The sequence below is a fragment of the Prunus persica genome, chromosome G6 (assembly GCF_000346465.2).
Source record: "Prunus persica cultivar Lovell chromosome G6, Prunus_persica_NCBIv2, whole genome shotgun sequence".
Taxonomy (NCBI): domain Eukaryota; kingdom Viridiplantae; phylum Streptophyta; class Magnoliopsida; order Rosales; family Rosaceae; genus Prunus; species Prunus persica.
The window spans coordinates 7,333,733-7,352,202 of record NC_034014.1 but is presented as its reverse complement, the minus strand read 5'-3'; the positions used below and the strand labels follow the sequence as shown (position 1 = coordinate 7,352,202).

General features: G+C 36.5%; 2 protein-coding genes across 6 annotated transcripts; both read left to right on the top strand.

The window, feature by feature from the left end:
* LOC109949769 lies at window positions 2,084–7,351 on the top strand. The gene is made up of 2 exons (XM_020565932.1): window positions 2,084–2,604; window positions 4,994–7,351. Exons 1-2 carry the CDS (start codon window positions 2,353–2,355, stop codon window positions 6,929–6,931), a joined length of 2,190 nt encoding a protein of 729 aa, XP_020421521.1. The 5' UTR covers window positions 2,084–2,352; the 3' UTR covers window positions 6,932–7,351.
* LOC18772706 (receptor-like serine/threonine-protein kinase NCRK) lies at window positions 8,833–16,423 on the top strand. Of its 5 annotated transcripts, none has more exons than XM_020566359.1 (10): window positions 8,833–9,133; window positions 11,765–11,846; window positions 12,177–12,296; window positions 12,762–12,872; window positions 13,383–13,649; window positions 13,907–14,142; window positions 14,241–14,537; window positions 14,738–14,974; window positions 15,254–15,481; window positions 15,802–16,423. In XM_020566359.1, exons 2-10 carry the CDS (start codon window positions 11,774–11,776, stop codon window positions 16,066–16,068), a joined length of 1,836 nt encoding a protein of 611 aa, XP_020421948.1. In that variant the 5' UTR covers window positions 8,833–9,133; window positions 11,765–11,773; the 3' UTR covers window positions 16,069–16,423. The 5 variants fall into 5 exon arrangements, with proteins under 5 accessions (XP_020421948.1, XP_007208315.1, XP_020421945.1 ...); XM_007208253.2 differs by having other exon boundaries at window positions 8,834–9,133; window positions 13,383–13,655; XM_020566356.1 differs by lacking the exon at window positions 8,833–9,133 and adding an exon at window positions 10,209–10,497 and having other exon boundaries at window positions 13,383–13,655.

Genomic DNA, 18,470 nt, shown 5'->3' with positions numbered 1-18,470 from the left:
ACAAAAGAAAAAGTACATTAATAAAGGGATTTTATTAACACCTCCTCTCAAATTTTATTCATAGAGGAATTTTATGATTTTTTTTTTGCTAAGGAATTTTATAATTCGTGGTGATAAATTGAAGGCCACCATAAAAGATAGAAAACAAATTAGCATAATATCCTAACTAATTAATTATTGTCATGCTTCTTTATATTAATTTGAAAAAAGAGGATTATGAATATGCTGGCCATTTGAAAAGTGACACATAGTGGACATGGAAAATGTTTGACAAAAAAAATATGAAAAATGAGAACAGTATATCCGGTCTCATAAAGGAAGTATTCATTTTGGTTAACTTAGAAATTTAAATGAAGTTTTTATTTTATATTTTATATTTTAATTTTATGCAACAACGATAGTAATTTATTAATAAGGAAAAGGAGTAACAAGTACAAAAACCAGATCATGTCCTAGAGATTTAGGTAAGTACTTTACACCAAACGAAGCGTAGTGATCGTCGATAAAAATTGTACAACTTAACAGTTAGAGCATCTCCAACCGATGTGTTAAAAGTGCCACATAGACATTTAACAGCTAGAAATAATATCTCACATCACTCCAAACAATGTGTCAAAGCTTATGTGGAATGAAGGCTGTTGAGATGTTATTTTTGACATCCCAAAAGCAAGATGCCAAATGAATATTTTATTATTATTTTTTTATTTTCTTTTTAATTAAAAATAAATCAACACTAAAATGTAATAAAATAATAATTTAATTTGACATATCGGGTGTGTAAAGCTATGTAAGATGTCAAATTGCCACATCAGCCATCAAATTTAAATTTAATGTTTGATATTTGACATTTCCCTTGGAGATGCTCTAGGAATTGGTTTGATAAAAATAAAAATAAAAGAATTAGGAATTGAATATGGGCAGGAGAATTAAAATTAATGATTTCATCCATACACTACTTTCATTCACTTGCGCCTCCATTTTAGGTCGGAATCGGTTCATTATTGCTACTCAAGGATCTATTTGAGATAATGAAATTCAAATTTCCCACATCACATTATCTTTGAATAAATGTGTTAAAAATACAGAAAGAATTATATTTGCAAATAAAAAAATGACGAAACTTCATATCTTATTTATGTTGAACATATGTTGACGAAAATTCATATGTTATTGTGTTTGTTTGCTTCTCGAAAATATGACCAAGTTCAACTTGTTCATTTGTGCAATAAAAACAGTAAATCTTTCCTATGATTGTTCTAATTTTCTTTCACCTATTTCATATGCAGATTTGATGTATCTTGAATTAAATTTGAATATATTTTCTATCTTGTTGCTAATCAATGTTGATGGAATTTGAACTACAATGTGGATTATTGGGTTGAAATGCCATCAACATGCACTAACTACTCTAATAAAATCTAAATTTTAAGAGAAAATTCTGAATAGGCAACGCAACAATGAAATTTTTTCGAGAAACAAGCGAACACAATAACATATGGAATTTTTTCACGCTTCCATCCAAGAAGCAAACTGAATAACATATGTTCAACATAAATAACTGATATACAAGATAAACAAGAAGTGGCAACTGCATCCAGTTGAATTTATGTTTTATGGTCAAATGATAAAAAGTTGAAATTACAATACAATCGTTTTCTTCTTTCAACCTAGAAAACTAATCACATGGAGAAGAAAAAGACCATTATACCTCTTGACATATCTCAATCAAGATCTCAACCCATACAAAAAAGGCACAGTACTATTTTCCTATAAGCAACAGTTAATTTTCCAAATTTTGAAAAGGAAAAGTTCTCTTATTTTGGATATTTTATCCAAAAATTATTGAGAGTTATTAGATTTTTTTTTATTAGGCTTCTTTGTAATTTAGTTTTACAAGAAAATAAAATATTTTTATTTTATGTATCTATGTATATATATATTTTTAAATTTAAATCCAACTCACGATTTAATTGCTTCAAATCACTACACGGTTTTTGTACGTGTATATCTTTGTGCAAGAAGTTAAATAAAGAAAAGGCTGCTGTGGAGCCTCTCTGACCACTCTAATCCCACCCAACCCATCCACCCATTAAAGGACAATTCAACCCAAAAACCCATTTCTCTCCTTTCAATTTTCTTCACGGTCCCTATAAAAACAATTTCTCTCTAAACTCCAACACTTATTGCCTCTTTATTATTCCATTTCTTGTTGTTGAGCTCGAAACCACCACAACATGACAACACCTCCACACTCCATAGCTTATATCATGGGCATGGCTCACAGCTTCTTCAAGATCTAGAAGCCAAGTTTGGATCTTTAAAAAAAAAGGGAGTCAGAAAAACCAAAAGAAAATGGGAAGCAAATGGAGGAAAGCCAAGCTTGCTCTTGGGTTGAATACTTGTCTTTATGTTCCTCAAACTAGAGAAACCGGAGAGGAATCGTCTCCCTCTTCAAACGACGTCGCTGCATCTAGGTTCTCCGACGCCGTTTCGTCCTCCTCTATGATTTCGCCGACTGGTCTTGGCTCTGATTGCCGACCCACCACGCCCACCCCGTCCTCTTCGGGCCTCCGGTTGCCCAAAACTGGCACCAAGTCCTCCAAGGTTTGGTTTGTCATTTTTATGATTAAAACCCATTTGCATGTTGAGCTTTTGGCTATTGAAATTTTTGCCATTTATGCTAGACTTTGCAAAAATTGTTTGATTTTATGCAATTTTTTCTTATTGGGTTGATTTATTGTTATTTGTTGTGTCATTTGGCGTCTGAAATGTCTCTGCTATTTGGTGGATATCCATGGTAGATTCTTTGTGAAACAGTGAAAGAATGCAAATAACATCTTTTTCTTTGAACAGTAATTTTATTTATTTACATGCACTGTACAACAGTATAAGTAACATTATTGTGATATTATTATCATAATTTACTGGTGATACCAACTCTTAATCAATCATGGCAGATTTTGTATTTTGTTTTTGTTTTGGAGCTCTCTTTGTCTATCTGTTAATGTGGGGTAGATGATGTTGGTGGTGTAGGTGGGGTGGGGGGTGGTGTGATAATGTGATGTATGTTTATTTTGTGAGTATGGCTATTGGTTGTCAGGTTGTTTTCAGCTAGCTATGTGAAGAGCTTATGGTTGTGGGGATAGAGAAAGTGGACTAGCCAGCCCCTTTAAGGACCATTATCCTTTGGATTATTTGTAAAGGAATACACTTCACTGTACCTTTCCTTTCCTCCAAGGGAAAGTGCTTTGTCTGGTCAGCACCAAGTGCACTATTCCACAAACACACACACCCCCATACACCTCTCTCTCTCTCTCTCTCTCTCTCTCTCTCTCTCTCTCTCTCTCATGTTAGTTCTGGAAAAAGATTGTGGACCCTTGATTGTGAGCTTTCCTGCAATGAGCATCAACAAAAGAAAACAAAGGAGCATTGAAGAGGGAATTAAGACATGGAAGTCTTAGAGCAATTCATCATTCTTCTTTTGATAAGCTTCAAGTTTTTTTCTTTTTCATGAAATTTTTCTTACCATCTTGAAAGGTTCCATCGTTAGTCTGCAAGTTGCTTTATTATTCTTACTTTTAAAAAGTCATCCCGTTGATTGATGTAAATTTCCCATTATGTCCTCCACAATGTTTTTGACCATTTTTCATGTACTTCTTTCTTTTGTTGGCCAGCTGATTTACTAGGGACGCTTTAATCATACTTAATTAATTGTATAAAAGGAATCTCGAAATTGGCAACTGTAGTGCACAGTAGATACGGTGCAATGTATTTCATCTTTTTATGCACTAGTCTCACAAGTGGAGCTGCATGGTTAAAGAAGTGTCAGCTTAAATTCTACAGTGTTGTAGTGACCCTTCGAAATCTTCACATGTATCAAAGAGCCCCGAGTATTATAAGCTAGTGGTCAGATTCTCTAAATTAAAGGGTTGGATTTGGATACAAGTCCCCAAATGCAAATCTAAATTTAGGGAGAGTTTGAAAATGCTGGTTTTAATTTTGTTCAAGTACAAATAAAGTTTTTTGAATTAAAGCTGGGAGGGTACTATTTTAAAAATCCAGGGGACCTCAAAACTATGAAGTCATGTCCCAAGACCAAATCTAGATGTTAAAATGCATGCTTATTATATTATTATTATTTGATAGGAGAAATGCCTGCTCATTGTACAGACAGACATGGACATGCATGCATAATTCTTGTAGTCCATAGTACTCATTCATTAATTAATGGTATTTAAATTACTATCTTCATAGCTCATATTGGTAGCTCTAGAAGTTTTTTGATAGTTGCAGGTTTTCAAACTCATGAAGGAAGATAGATGATTATGTTTTAATAAATTTGATAAAAAGTTAAATCATCAATTTTGATGTGTCAAATCAAATGTTTTCTTTTTAAGTTTTAAGAATTGTAGAAGAAAGTCTTTTCAGCAAGTGATTGACTCTAAACGAGTAGTCCTGCGTGAATTTTATGCTTTAACCATATGATAAGTGGAGTTCTTAAATAAGGGTGCTTGAACGTACATTTTCCAGAGGTATATTTGTTATTGAAGTTACTTTTCAGTTACAGTGAATTGGAGAGAGGGTAATCAATTGTAAGTTTCTTGAGTAGAAAGCTTTATGAAGCATGGTACTTAGCCGGAGGAAAGAAACATCATCAATGTGCTCAAGTATTTTTTAAGCCAATTCAGTGAAACCCTAGTTTGCTAATGCTAATGTCTTTGTGTTGTTGTTTTATTTTTCATAAGTGTTTTAAATGAGATGTCAATGAGACAGTAAAATAGAGTTGGTATTTAGAATTTATGTTAGACTTCCTTCTCTAATAGTAGGGTTATATGAAGTGCTTGTAGTTAATTTAAGGATTACTTTGGTTAATGGAGGTGCTTCCATGACTTTACTATCTTGTTCGTGTGTGCCTAAAATATTTGACATTCGTATCTGAATTTGGTACTGTTACGAACCTACGTTGTTCTAACCAGTTTGTCCTTGACTGCAGAGAACGTGCGCAATATGCTTGACCACCATGAAAACGGGACAGGGCCATGCCATTTTTACTGCCGAGTGCTCCCACTCTTTCCATTTCCACTGCATTACTTCTAATGTAAAACATGGAAACCAAGTTTGTCCAGTTTGCAGAGCAAAGTGGAAAGAAATCCCCTTTCAGAGCCCTGCTTCTGATCTTTCACGTGGTATTTCAAGAATTAACCCTGTTGGTTGGCCCCAAGATGATGCATGGATGACTGTTTTACGACAAATTCCTCCCCCACGCATAGATGCAAATCGGCCAATTTCATCACTCTTTCACACTCCTGAACCGGTTATCTTTGATGATGATGAAAGCTTAGATCACCAACCTGAGGTTTCTAAGAAAAGTGCATCCGTTGAGGATTCTTGTGATAACAATTCCAATGGAATGATAGAGGTCAAAACATTTCCTGAAGTTCCGGCAGTTCAAAGATCAGCCTCTCATGACAACTTCAATGTTCTAATCCATCTTAAGGCTCCTCTTACAAGTGGAAGACATAATAGCAGCAGAAACCAGACACTGCTGCCAGTATTTCAAAATTCTCGTGTTCCAGTAGATCTTGTGACAGTGCTTGATGTCAGTGGCAGCATGGCAGGTACGAAGCTTGCTTTGCTGAAACGAGCCATGGGATTTGTGGTACAGAACCTTGGTCCCTCTGACCGGCTCTCTGTCATTGCCTTCTCCTCTACAGCCCGCCGGCTTTTCCCCCTTCGTCGGATGACTGAAACTGGACGGCAACAGGCGTTGCAGGCTGTAAATTCTCTGGTTTCGAATGGTGGGACAAACATTGCCGAGGCTCTTAGGAAAGGTACCAAGGTGTTAGTAGACCGCAAGTGGAAGAACCCAGTTTGCAGTATCATACTACTATCTGATGGGCAGGATACATACACTGTCACTAGTCCTGGTGGGGTCCATCCCCAAACAGATTACCAATTACTTCTCCCAGTCTCTATCCGTCGCAATAATGGAGCAGGCTTGCAAATTCCAGTTCACGCATTTGGATTTGGTGCAGATCATGATGCTGCCTCAATGCATTCAATCTCTGAGATTTCTGGAGGAACATTTTCTTTCATAGAAGCTGAGGGTGTGATTCAGGATGCATTTGCACAGTGTATTGGGGGCCTTTTGAGTGTGGTAGTGCAAGAGCTGCTGGTCAGAATCGAGTGTGTTCACCCGAGTTTGCAACTTGGTTCAATTAAAGCAGGGAGTTACAGAACCAGCATGATGGCTGATGCAAGAATGGGTTCTATTTCTGTTGGGGACCTGTATGCTGAAGAAGAAAGGGATTTTTTGGTGACAATCAATATTCCAGTTGTTGCGTCCAGTTATGAGATGTCGCTGGTGAAGGTTAGATGTGTTTACAGAGACCCCATTACAAAAGAAATGGTGAATGTGGAAGAAGCCAGTGAAGTCATGATCCAAAGGCCTGAAGTAGTAGGAGAACTAATAGTGTCAATGGAAGTAGACAGGCAGCGGAATAGACTTCATGCAGCAGAAGCAATGTCTGAGGCTAGAGTTGCAGCTGAGAATGGTGATTTGGTTGGTGCAGTCTCTGTCCTGGAGAGCTGTCGTAGGGCATTGTCTGAAAGTGCCTCTGCACAAGCTGGTGACCGCCTTTGTGCTTCACTTTCTGCTGAGTTAAAGGAGATGCAAGAAAGGATGGGAAACCGCCGTGCATACGAGGAATCGGGAAGGGCTTATGTTTTATCAGGATTGAGCTCGCACTCATGGCAGAGGGCAACTGCACGAGGTGATTCTACAGATAGCACTAGCCTTGTTCAATCTTACCAAACCCCGTCGATGATTGACATGGTGACACGGTCTCAGACCATGTTATTAGGGAACCCATCGCCTCGACGAACCCTCAGCACTACTCAGTCATTTCCCGCCAAATCACAGCCACGTTAATCATCAAAAGTGGCAGTCTCCTCACCCTACATATATTCTTCGTTAATGGACCTTTTTGTTTCTTTCTTAATATTTTTCTTTTTGTGGTTTTGGGGAGTTGGGATAACTGGGATACAGAGGAATTTTGGGTGTTTTAACTAGGGGGAGTATATTTGGTTGTTTTGTCATGTACATTAATAAGAATTGGGTAAATGGGGATGAGAACAATTGTGAACAAGAGGTGTTGGGAATTAGGATCTATATATTGTGATTTTGGGTGATGTACATGTAGGAGGAGGTTTTCTTTTGTTTTTTTGTTTTATTTTTTCCAATTCTGAGAAGAGAAGGGGGGGGTATAGCCTTTGTAATTGTGGGGATACTTGGGGTGAATTATTCACTTGAATATATGATATGGTATTCGACTCCTGATTCTTTTCTCTAGTTATCATTGGACAAAGGAGCTAAAAAGTAGTAAGATTAATTTTCATAAAAGTTGACTAAGTTGCAACATACTATCTCCATGCATGCAATATACTAATACGAACTGAACTTTATAACATTTACAAGGAAACTTTATCTATTTAGCAATTATTCAGTCTAAATTACTCGAAAACTACTCTAATTTTTGAAGAAGGATTGAATTCGAGTGCAAAGCAGTTGGCAGATTGCCTTGATCAACCGGCCTAACTCACAACCAATCTAAATTTAAGTACATAATTAGGCGCAATCCAAACATATCTAAATTTAAGTACATAATTAGGCGCAATCCAAACATGTTTCCTATGGTTGTCATGCATACTGGGGGTGGAGGGTTGGCGTTACAGTAGTCATATATGAAGTAGTTCCTTATGGTGTTTTTGTTGGTTCCGAGTCCTAATGCCCAATAGTTTTGACAATTCCACCCATTCTTGGGGGATCTTAGCTTTCTTGGGAATCTGGGTGGTTGGTGAGAAATCCATCACTGCCGCATATCCTTGGAGTGAGGGTGGGCACAATGTCGGGTCACCCAATCGAATCGTTTTAACTTGATCATTGGAGTCGATGTATGAATCCAATCTCATCTTGTTCTTTTAAGCTTATTTTTTAAGACTCAGTCCATATGAGTTGGTCCGGCACACCTGTGGTTCATTCTTTGGACTTTTGGGCTCAGTTTGACCGATGTGCCGGGCCAGGATGCACCTCTATAGGCTTTTATCCTTTGGGGCTTTGCTTAAGGTTCGGTTTGTTTAGCCGAGCTGTGGTCTGGAGTGAAAATCCTTCTTTCAAGGCTTGGAATTGTGTTTCTGAACATGTAATTTTGTGATTCTTCTGTGAAAATTCAAAATTAAAGTGATTGGTCTAAAAAACAAAGTGGTGAAAATTAATTTTTCATTATAAAAATATAAACATATAACAAATTCACAATGATATTCTACTTTCCTTTATTTTGTGAACAATATTCTACATCTTTAAAATCATCATTCCGAGATTATAAAATAATAATTAAAAAAGATATTCATCATTTCGAGGATAAGTGACTGGTAAGATCTGAGCCCCACATGGACTGCCATGTAAGACTTGAATTCTTTTTTTCTACTCTTATCACATCTTTATACTATTTTATGTAGCAATTGAGGTGAACAGCTATATCAATTAAAATTATTTAATTTATTCTAATATTTATTTTTCTAATTGTCTTAATTAAAATATACTTCATTAATTTAATTAATTTAATATATAATATAGACATGCCATATTATGTTATGTGATATAAAAATATGAAATAAAAATGTAATAAGTATAGTATTACTCTTTATTCCATTGAGAAAAGAAATAAATAACACTAATAGTGGGTCCCACGGAGGACGACCTCGGAAAGCGAGAGGGCGCCACCTCAGCGCTACAGCATCAACTCTCATTATTATGCGTCCCTCTCACCGAAACTCTCACTCTCACTCTCATCTCTTCAGCCGAAGAAGAAGCATTTCGAGCTTCTAATTCACTGAAAATGGAGGCTCTCTCTCTCTCTCTCTCTGAAAATTTCTCCAATATGACTGTTGAAGCTATTGTAAATCGGATCCGAATCGCAGTGAGAAATGCCTAACCTCAAAAAGCCGTCTCGGTTTTTCAAAAGTGCTTCTTCAGCTGTTGTTCTTTTCTGGCTTCTCTAGCACCGCCGAGGAGACAGCACAGAGTCACAGTCTCGCAGAAGCCATATTTGTCGATAAATTCTATTCATTCAAGGTAAAATCCGAAATTTCACTTCCCGCGGTTCTTTGGTTGGTTCCCTGCTTTTTTGCTTTTTGATTTTCTTCAGTACGGATCTGGTAGACTAATTCTAGCTTGCGGCGGAAGAGGAAACCGCTGCTTATTTGGACACTATTGTATTTAAGGCCATTATCATGGGTACTTTAGTAATTAAGTATATTAGTAATGAACCCATTATTATTTTTTTCTTTTTGTTGAAGTCAATGCCACGTCATTATTAGGTTGCGTTGCATCCCATTTTTCCTCCGAAGCTTTGATCTTTTCTAGTTAGGTTATATATATATCAAATCTGGGGAAAATTTCCTACCCCTCATGTGCTCACTCTCACAATATAACATAGAAATAGAAGATTACCCAACAAATCAAACCCAAATTTTTTGAATTTCATTTGTTTATATTTGAATTTGGAACTTCGTTTGATTTTGAATTAACAAATGAAAAGTTAAGATGCCATATGCTAGGGTTGGTGACCAGAATTTTACAAAAGTTTTGGTCTTTGAGAAAAAAATTTGGTTGGTGAAGAGGCTTTGTAGTATTTCTCAACTAACGGTGTATGTCATACTATCACCCATTCACGTTGTCCTATTAAGCCTGGCTCATTACGACCGAATACTGGGCCCACCTCCCACAGCCGACAGATATGTGGGGCCCAATGTGACCTCAGAGGTTTGGTCGCTTTACGGACCCAACAATACAATGTATGATTATCTGTCTTTGAAGCGAAGTCTATATAAATTTATAACCGTTATTTCCCAAAATGATTAAAAAAGAAAAGTTTTAAAAATTTTAACCGTTGGGTGTCTGAATTTTTGAAAAGTTTAGAAAGTTCAATTATTGAATATTGACCCACATTTCTATGACACTTAAAAAAGTAAACAGATTTTGGGGTTTCAATCTATAATGTGGATTAGATATAGCTACAGCTGAGGGGTCTCTTTCTGATTTGCAGAAGGGTAGCTCTCAGAGAGGTGGATGATGGGCTTGTTTTGAGCCATTTTCCTTATTTCTCAATCGTTTTTTCAAGAACCCCGTTGGTCTCTTTCCCGTGTATTTTCTGTCACATGGTCCTTTCTGCATTGTCCATTTTCTAGATTCACACCATCATTTCTGATGGGTTTGCGTACATTAGACTTATCCAGTATTTGTTATATTGTTTTTGCTAAGCTCTAGTTTGCTTACTTATACTCGTGTTTAGACTCTGAGGGAGTAGATTAGGGGCATCAGTTTTCACCATTTTGAGAGCTTTGAGCTGGATGCTTGTTACTTTTCACTTTGTACTTTGTTAAGACTCCAGGTCAAGCTCATAGTTTGCGTTCTGCTGTTGTTCTTTACCTTCTCGGGTGTGTTGATTGTCCTTAAGTTTCTGCTTTCTTTCTGTTTAAAAGCAATGTCAGTTTTCTACTTTTTTTCTTTTGACCAAATAAAGAAGCAATGTGTTGTGTAGTTACTTTGAAGAAAGTATAATTTTGTTTGGGGAGGCAGTTTAAAAGAGCTATTAGTTTAAAATACGACATGTAGGACTGCTAGAAGAAGTACTGCGTTGATGATAGATGGGGGCAGTGGGCTCGTTTGTTGGGCCAATTTCTGCTTGGTCCCCAACCGGCAAGCCTTGAATTTTCCATCTTTGATTTATTTTGATGTAACTATACTGCAGTCACAGCTTTTAATAACTAATGCAATGTGGTTGTCTTAATGGTCATTTCTGCATTTATGTTTTTAGTTGTATATAATTATCAGACTGGGTAAAGCTATTCGTGACCGTGAGTCAGCAATTATTTTGTGGGGTTGTTTAAGCCAAAATTTTGTGTTGAAAACTTGACAATACCCTGAGCTAGTGTAGACGGACTTCATGTTATACTGTTTTATCTTGCTTGAATATAGAGTACAGTAGATTGCAATCAATTGTTAGCTTCAAATTTGTTGGCCAACCATGAATTTAGCCACTCCTACCTGCCATATTTTACCTTTATATGCTTGTCTAACTTTCTATTGTTTTTGTTCCAGATGTTTTGTGCATTTCAGATTTATGAGAATATCATGTCTAAACTCTGGTCTGAGTTTAGTGTTTTTCTCTTCCCTTGAATATTTTAAAATTATTATTTTTCTAATATAAAGGTTTTGAATCATAGTTGAAATATTATAATTGTATAATTTCACATTGTTGTCATCATCTTGGTTTCCTTTCATTCATGGAAAAAAAACTTTAACGAAGTTATTTTAAAGTTATATTAGAAATTTGTTTGAATGTCTATGGTTGTGTTCAAACTTCCAGAGGGTTTCAGACCAAAGACGTTTGAAGAGTAAACCTTTTTTCTCCCCAACCTAATGAAGGTTTATTATCATGATATATATATATATATATATTTTCCTGCTTTGGTATATTGAGACTTCTATGCCATTAGATTCTTAACAATATATTGAGTTTTTTTGTAAAATACAAAAGTTGTCATAGCTGCTGTTCATATTTACACCATCGTTATGGGAATCATTTTTAGTCGATCCTTACCTGATTGTTCCTTTTATGTCTTCCATCAGCAAGACCTGAAAATGTGTTCTTAGTCTTTATTATTATTTTACACATGTGATTTTCATTTTTGTAATGTTCAGGTAGAGTAAATGAAGTTCCAAGTGGAAGTTGTTGCCCTTGCTTGCGTCATAAGCTTGATCTGGATTCAGCAAAGCCTTTGTGGTTAGTAGTATTGATTTTCTTGTTATTGATATATTTATAAAAAAAGGTTATTGATATTGCAATTCCTTACCCTGGTGCATTGCATCGACAGGCTTCTGGAGTCTTTATTTGGCTTATTTCCTTGCCTTGAAAACTGTAATTAAGCATGTTGATTTGTGATATGTGATACCTATACTTTTACAACAGCCAAATAGGCAGCAATTAGTGTTTCCCTTTTTACAGAGCCTTGAGCTTTTCCATATTAGATAAGGTTATCCATGAAATTTCTTCATAGTATCAATATCGTTTAAATAATATCTGTGAATTTTATTTTCTGAATTATTGTGGCAGATGAGGTTTCCAGTACTTCTAATGCAACAGACTGGACATGCAGATGCTCTTTGTCATATCAAGGAAACCAGAGCTACACTCTAGAACCTTACTGTTCAGCATCCTGTAATTGCAGTCAGGGTATGCCGCTGATCTTTATGGTATAATTACCCAAAATCTTTCCACTTCTTTTGATATAACATTTCTGCTGATAAACGTTTAACAAATTGTTCATTCTGTCATCTCTTTATGTCTGTCTGTGTTTAATGCTCATGAATGCACTTTCATATATATATATTTTTTATTTTAAAAAAAATACTAATTTTTATGGATATAGAAGATTCTTCAGATGTTCAAATTGAAAGAATAAGGGCTTTGAAGAACCAATGTATTTTTCCGCTCAATGTTTAGGTAGAATGTCTTTTGAAGTTGATTTCATAAATCAAGAAATACTTTAAATCCTTGCATGTTGCAAGTTCATTGTGGTGATTAAGAAAGAGCCTTTTTCTTTCCCCGGTTGGTCTATTCTTATATACCTGCTTTTTTGTGATGAGGATGACCTTATATGGTATATGACATGCTAAACTGAATTTGCTTCTGATATAGATGCTGGAAGTAGTACTAGATGGACGTGTATATGTGCTGCTGATCAGCTTCCTAAAGTGGCTGCTGACAGTCATGATACTAATTGTTTTACAGCCTGCAATTGCACTTATGGTACTCTCTCTCTCTCTCTCTCTCTGTCTCTCTCTCTGTCTCTCTCTCTCTCTCTCTGTCTCTCTCTCTCTCTCTCTCTCTAGCACACGTACACCCACTCACACCCACTAATGTTTCTTTTAAATAACTCTATAATTATAAGTTGTCACCTTACCAAAAAAATTAAACATAATTTTATTTCAACTGATACACTTTACAGAGAATAATGGCAAATCATGCTATTCTTTAAAAGCTGATTGCTTTTTGTGACCATGGATTTTGGATTACTGTGAGAATCCCATTGACGCACATCCCATGTTTTGCTGTTTCTCTGACTTATTCATTGATGCACCCATAGCTTGTTTTAAATAGAAAGAAATCACTCCAGATATTCTTGTTTACACACATCCCACGTTTTGCTATATCTTTTTGACTTATAAGTATTGATGCGCCAATAATATGTTCCGTATAGACATTGCTTGTTTATCTGAAGTCATTTGATTGTTCTGCCTTTTTATTGCTTCTTAACAGGATCTCTCAATGCAGCAAAATCTTCAAAAAAACACATTCCAAGCAAAGTTGTTGTGATTATTCTTTTGGTATGTGTCATACTGACAACTCTTGCTTTTCTTGCCTCGGTGGCATGCTACTTCTGTCGAAGGAACAAGTGCCCTATTCAACCACCATTATTTTCATCAGACAAGGAAACAAGTTGCAACAGTGCTACCAACTTAATTAGCCATAAGAGTTCCTCAGTGTTTGAGACCAAAATTAATATGGATTCGCCCATCAATAAAGGCACAGGTAATTTAGTCTAAGGATTTTTTTTTTTTTTTTTTTAACGAAGCGTGTTTTCTTAATCTTTATACGTCTGTTCATCTTTCGACCAAAAGAAAAGAACAATATACCTGTTCATTTCTTAATTCATACCTTTAAACCTGATCTGCTTTTTATTGTATATTTTTCTTTGCGTTTCTCCCAACGTGTGCTTTTAGTTTTCTCCATATTGTGCTTTGGTACAGGAATTACTATAACTATTCTGTTTCCATTCACAGGGTGCTTTACCTCTTGCTTATTTAAGAGCAAAATACGAGCTACACCTGGAGCAATTATTCAATTTTCGTACTTCGAACTGGAAAGTGCTACCGATAAGTTTTCAAATTCCAATCTAATAGGACTTGGTGGAAGTAGCTATGTCTATCGTGGTCAGCTCAAAGGTGGCAGAATCGTGGCAGTTAAGCGTCTAAAAGCTCAGCAAGGGCCTGATTCGGACTCTGTCTTTATAACAGAGGTAATACCTCATCCTGCAGTGAGTTTGCCGAAATACATCAAGATCCTGTTGGTTTCTTAATACAAGAAATAACTTTACTAATCTGTTCTTTTCCTCAGATTGAAATGTTATCCAGACTTCATCATTATCATGTGGTGCCTTTGCTTGGCTACTGCTTTGAAATCCATGGAAAAAATGCTGAGAGACTATTGGTATTTGAATACATGAATAATGGTAACCTGAGAGATTGTTTGGATGGAGATGAAGGAAAAAACGTGGATTGGGGTACTCGAGTTGCAATTGCCATTGGAGCTGCAAGGGGTTTGGAATATCTCCATGAAGCAGCTGCTCCAAGAATTCTGCATAGAGATGTCAAATCCACAAACATTCTTCTGGATGAAAATTGGCAAGCAAAAGTAAGATTTGGTTATTTGAGACTTCCATTGAAATCCTCAATTCTATGAAGAATGAAGAGGAAGAAATATATACTGGCAATGGATTTAGCTACAAACACAGTTTAATTTGCTGTTAGGAACTCGAAGATAAGTCTAATTTTGTAGTGCATATTTGGCACACATCTCTTATATTTTAAAGTACTTTTATATGTACCGTGCAGATAACTGATCTTGGTATGGCAAAACGCTTGAAAGCCGATGGTCTCCCTAGCGCTTCTAGTTCTCCAGCAAGAATGCAGGGGACTTTTGGTTATTTTGCACCAGAGTATGCGATTGTTGGAAGAGCTTCCCTTAAGTCAGATGTTTTCAGTTTTGGTGTAGTTCTTCTTGAGCTTATCACTGGTCGGAAGCCCATTCACAAATCAAGCAGCAAGGGAGAAGAAAGCCTTGTCATATGGGTAAGGAACCCTTTACCATGTTGTTGCATGGAAGTTTTCCTTTTATTACCAGAAGGCTAAATTTCCCAAATGCACTTTGCATGTTTGCTAAGTTTCAAGGGTGGCCCCCTACAACTTGAGGCCCTAGGAATAAAGTACATATGGTGCCCTGTAGATTTTGAATAACTAATATAAATAATGTAAACTTCATGTGAAATATCAACATGAATCAGTTCAAGAAAAAATCGATGGGGTAATAAAAATATAAAAATTGATGTAGCATTTTTATCTTTGTTTTAGGCTACACCTCGTTTACAGGATAGTAGGCGAGTAATCACAGAGTTGGCCGATCCAGATCTGGCTGGAAACTTCCCAGAAGAAGAGATGCAGATAATGGCTTTCTTAGCAAAAGAATGTCTACTGTTGGATCCTGATGCTAGACCAAACATGAGTGAGGTCGTCCAAATCCTGTCAACTATTGTCCCAGAGAGATCTAAAAGGAGAAACTTTCCTGTGAATCTTTTTCAGGTAATTATTTTTCATCAACCATGTCCTAATTCGTAGTACGTAGTACTGAGATTTTACACGTCTCTCTGGTTGATAAGTCATCCATTTTCTGCTGTAGTATTGTAAAAACCATAGGAAGGTAAACTAATTTTCTCCTTAACGGTTCTTTTACTTGTAATTACATTAAATCTAAATTTGATAAATTAAAAAAGTGCATTTACTTGATCAGTAAACAGTCTAACTTTTTAACTTTTCATGTGTCCTCTGGAGGTCATCTCTTCATAATGTACAATTTTAAACAATAAAAATAAAGACCTGATCTGAATACTCATTCTGGACAGCACATGGGCACGGATGGTCATAAAGATGCTGAGGAACTAAGGCGAGCCAGATCCAGTAAAGGTTCAGTTCGGTGTTCACTGCCACTGGATATTGATCGTAATCTCTGCGCCGAAAAACGTACAGACACCGTTTCAGATAACTATATGGAGAGATTGATCCTCTTGACTTCAAACGCTAGGAGTTGGCGGGCCTCTGATGATGAGACAGTGGACTTAACGGAACCCAGGTTTGAGTCATTTTGCCTAGCAAATGCCAAGCCCCTATGACAAAAAACGAAAATACGCAACTTGGGTGAATCTAGCCTTGGTAACATGAATATGGTACCAGCTTGTTTCGGATTCTTCTTCAATATTGGTTGCTCAAAGAAGTCATGAGGAAGCAGGCAGGTTTGTGAAGACTTGTTCCTCTCTACACTTTTTTTCTTTGAAGAAGATAAGGGAAGAAAAATCATAGGCTATTCTCTGATCACACAAATTAGTTTGTTGTATTCATGTATGTTCTTTGGTTGTTGTACAGAACATAAATCATAGAAAATTATGTTAGAAGATGAAACGGATGGTATGCTGCTTGTAATTCCAGTCATGCAAAAGTGTAGTTTTGGAAGTACCTTGGTTCAATTTACAGTCAGCTCTGGTAGAGAAGATAACAGTCAGCTCTGGTCACAATTTAATCATTATTTTTTCTCACATCAATAAGGTCAAACCCATAATTGCTCTCACATGGTCACTAGAACTTTTTTCTATGGTCAAACATACTAAGCAATTAGATCTGAGAGAAACACTGAAAACTAAAATGAGTGAAGGAACTCTTGTGATAGATTATGTATGGAAAATGATTTATCATTTGAACACTCTAAAGATCCTTGTAGCACAAATCTCTAATATGTCTCAATAAGATTGAAACTCTACTTCCTAGTCCCAAATTTAAAGGGAAATGCAAAGAGGTAAAGACAAGCAAGCACTTGTATTGCCAACCATTGATGCAAGTATGTCCCACTCCATTAATGGCCGAAACCCGAAAGTAGCAAGCACTTTACTTGTATTGCCAACAATTGATGCAAGTATGTCCCACTCCATTAATGTCCGAAAGTCACTCATGTGCGTGGGCGACTGTTCCAAGCACTCCTCGGTATATTTTTACAACTAATTGAATGCAAAAAATTATGCCAATTTCCTTCAAGCTTTTGGCCTAGACTGGACAGTCTAATCCTAATTGCATTGGAATATTCTGTCCATCTGTGGTACAAGATCCACTGAAACTTGACTGATTCTTACTTTCTCATGCATGTCCAAAAAAATGTTGTTAGTTTGGGTGAGTTCATCCATTAGCAAGAAGGAGTAGTTTGTCCAGGGCACACTTAAACTTCCATGTGTTGTTAGTTGGGCAACATCATACAAAGCCTTGGAACTTCCTTTGAATGGTTGTTGGGGGCTGTGTATGACTTGGGGATAGCATGCTGTGTTGGATCACAGATATATATATATATATATACACTTTTCTTTAGACTAGTCCCCTCACCTGCCAATCACCTGCCAGAGATGGATCCGCCACCACCGCCTAACGCGCCGCTGCTGGCCCCAGCCCCGGCCCCGGCTCCTGCTCCCTATGATCAAGGAGGATGCTTAGAATTATTGTAAGACTTTTTCACTTCAATTTTCTGGAAGCTGAGCTTTGACAATCATATCTTCTTCTTTTTTTCTTGAATTTTCAATTTTAATTTGGTTCTCATTCTGCAGTTTGTGGATGCTGTGCTGCTGCGGTCTATGTAGATGCTGCTGCCCTCCACTCTTCGAGCCTGGTCCTCCTCCACCCTAATGCTGCATTTTTTTTCCCTATTAAGCCCACTTTGTGTGTTCGTTTTGTGTGGGAGGTAGAGTCTAGTATTTATTTGATATCGATATTCCAATTTGGCTAAATGGTCTTCTATGTTAGCACATTTATAGGTGTTCTTGAATATCTCTGTATTTTGTATGTCACTCCTGCAGTTTGTAACGTTGTAAATTTTATCATTGTTCCTGCTCAACTAGTGCCAACGATTTGGCTTCTTTAGATGTCTTTTTCTACTATTTTTCATTTTTATCTTTTGGAAAAAGGAGAATGGATGTTTTCTTTTTTTCCCCAGAAAATGAAAACACCGTCACATTTCCAGAAACAGACTTAATTTGGTGTATCAAAAATGAAATATGTTATGACAGATAGGAAATTTGTTTGCAATAGTCTCGGCTGAAAGCCAGAAAAACCAAAAAAGAAAAAGAAAAAAAAATCAGCACAATTGTCTTGGCTGAAGGCCAGAAGAACACCAAAAATTAGAAAAACAAACTATGAGCAGAAAAACACAGCCAAATGGTGTATGAAAAATGAAATGTGTGTTATGGCTGATAGAAAATTTATTTGCAATGATCTTGGCTGCAAGGGCAGGCAAGGGCAGAATTAGAAATTTTTCGATGGATGGGCTAGCTAAAAATTTTAGCTTAAAATTTAATGATATTTTTTAACTTACAATTTATATATTTTTTTTGAGAAATAAAAGTATATATTAAATTATATAAACCATGTTAGTTTATAGCCCTATAAACTAATTTTCAATAAATTTAGTAGGGGTGGGCACTCAAACCGGCGAACCGGAAATCCAAACCGAATCGCACCGAACCAAACCGGAAAAAAACCG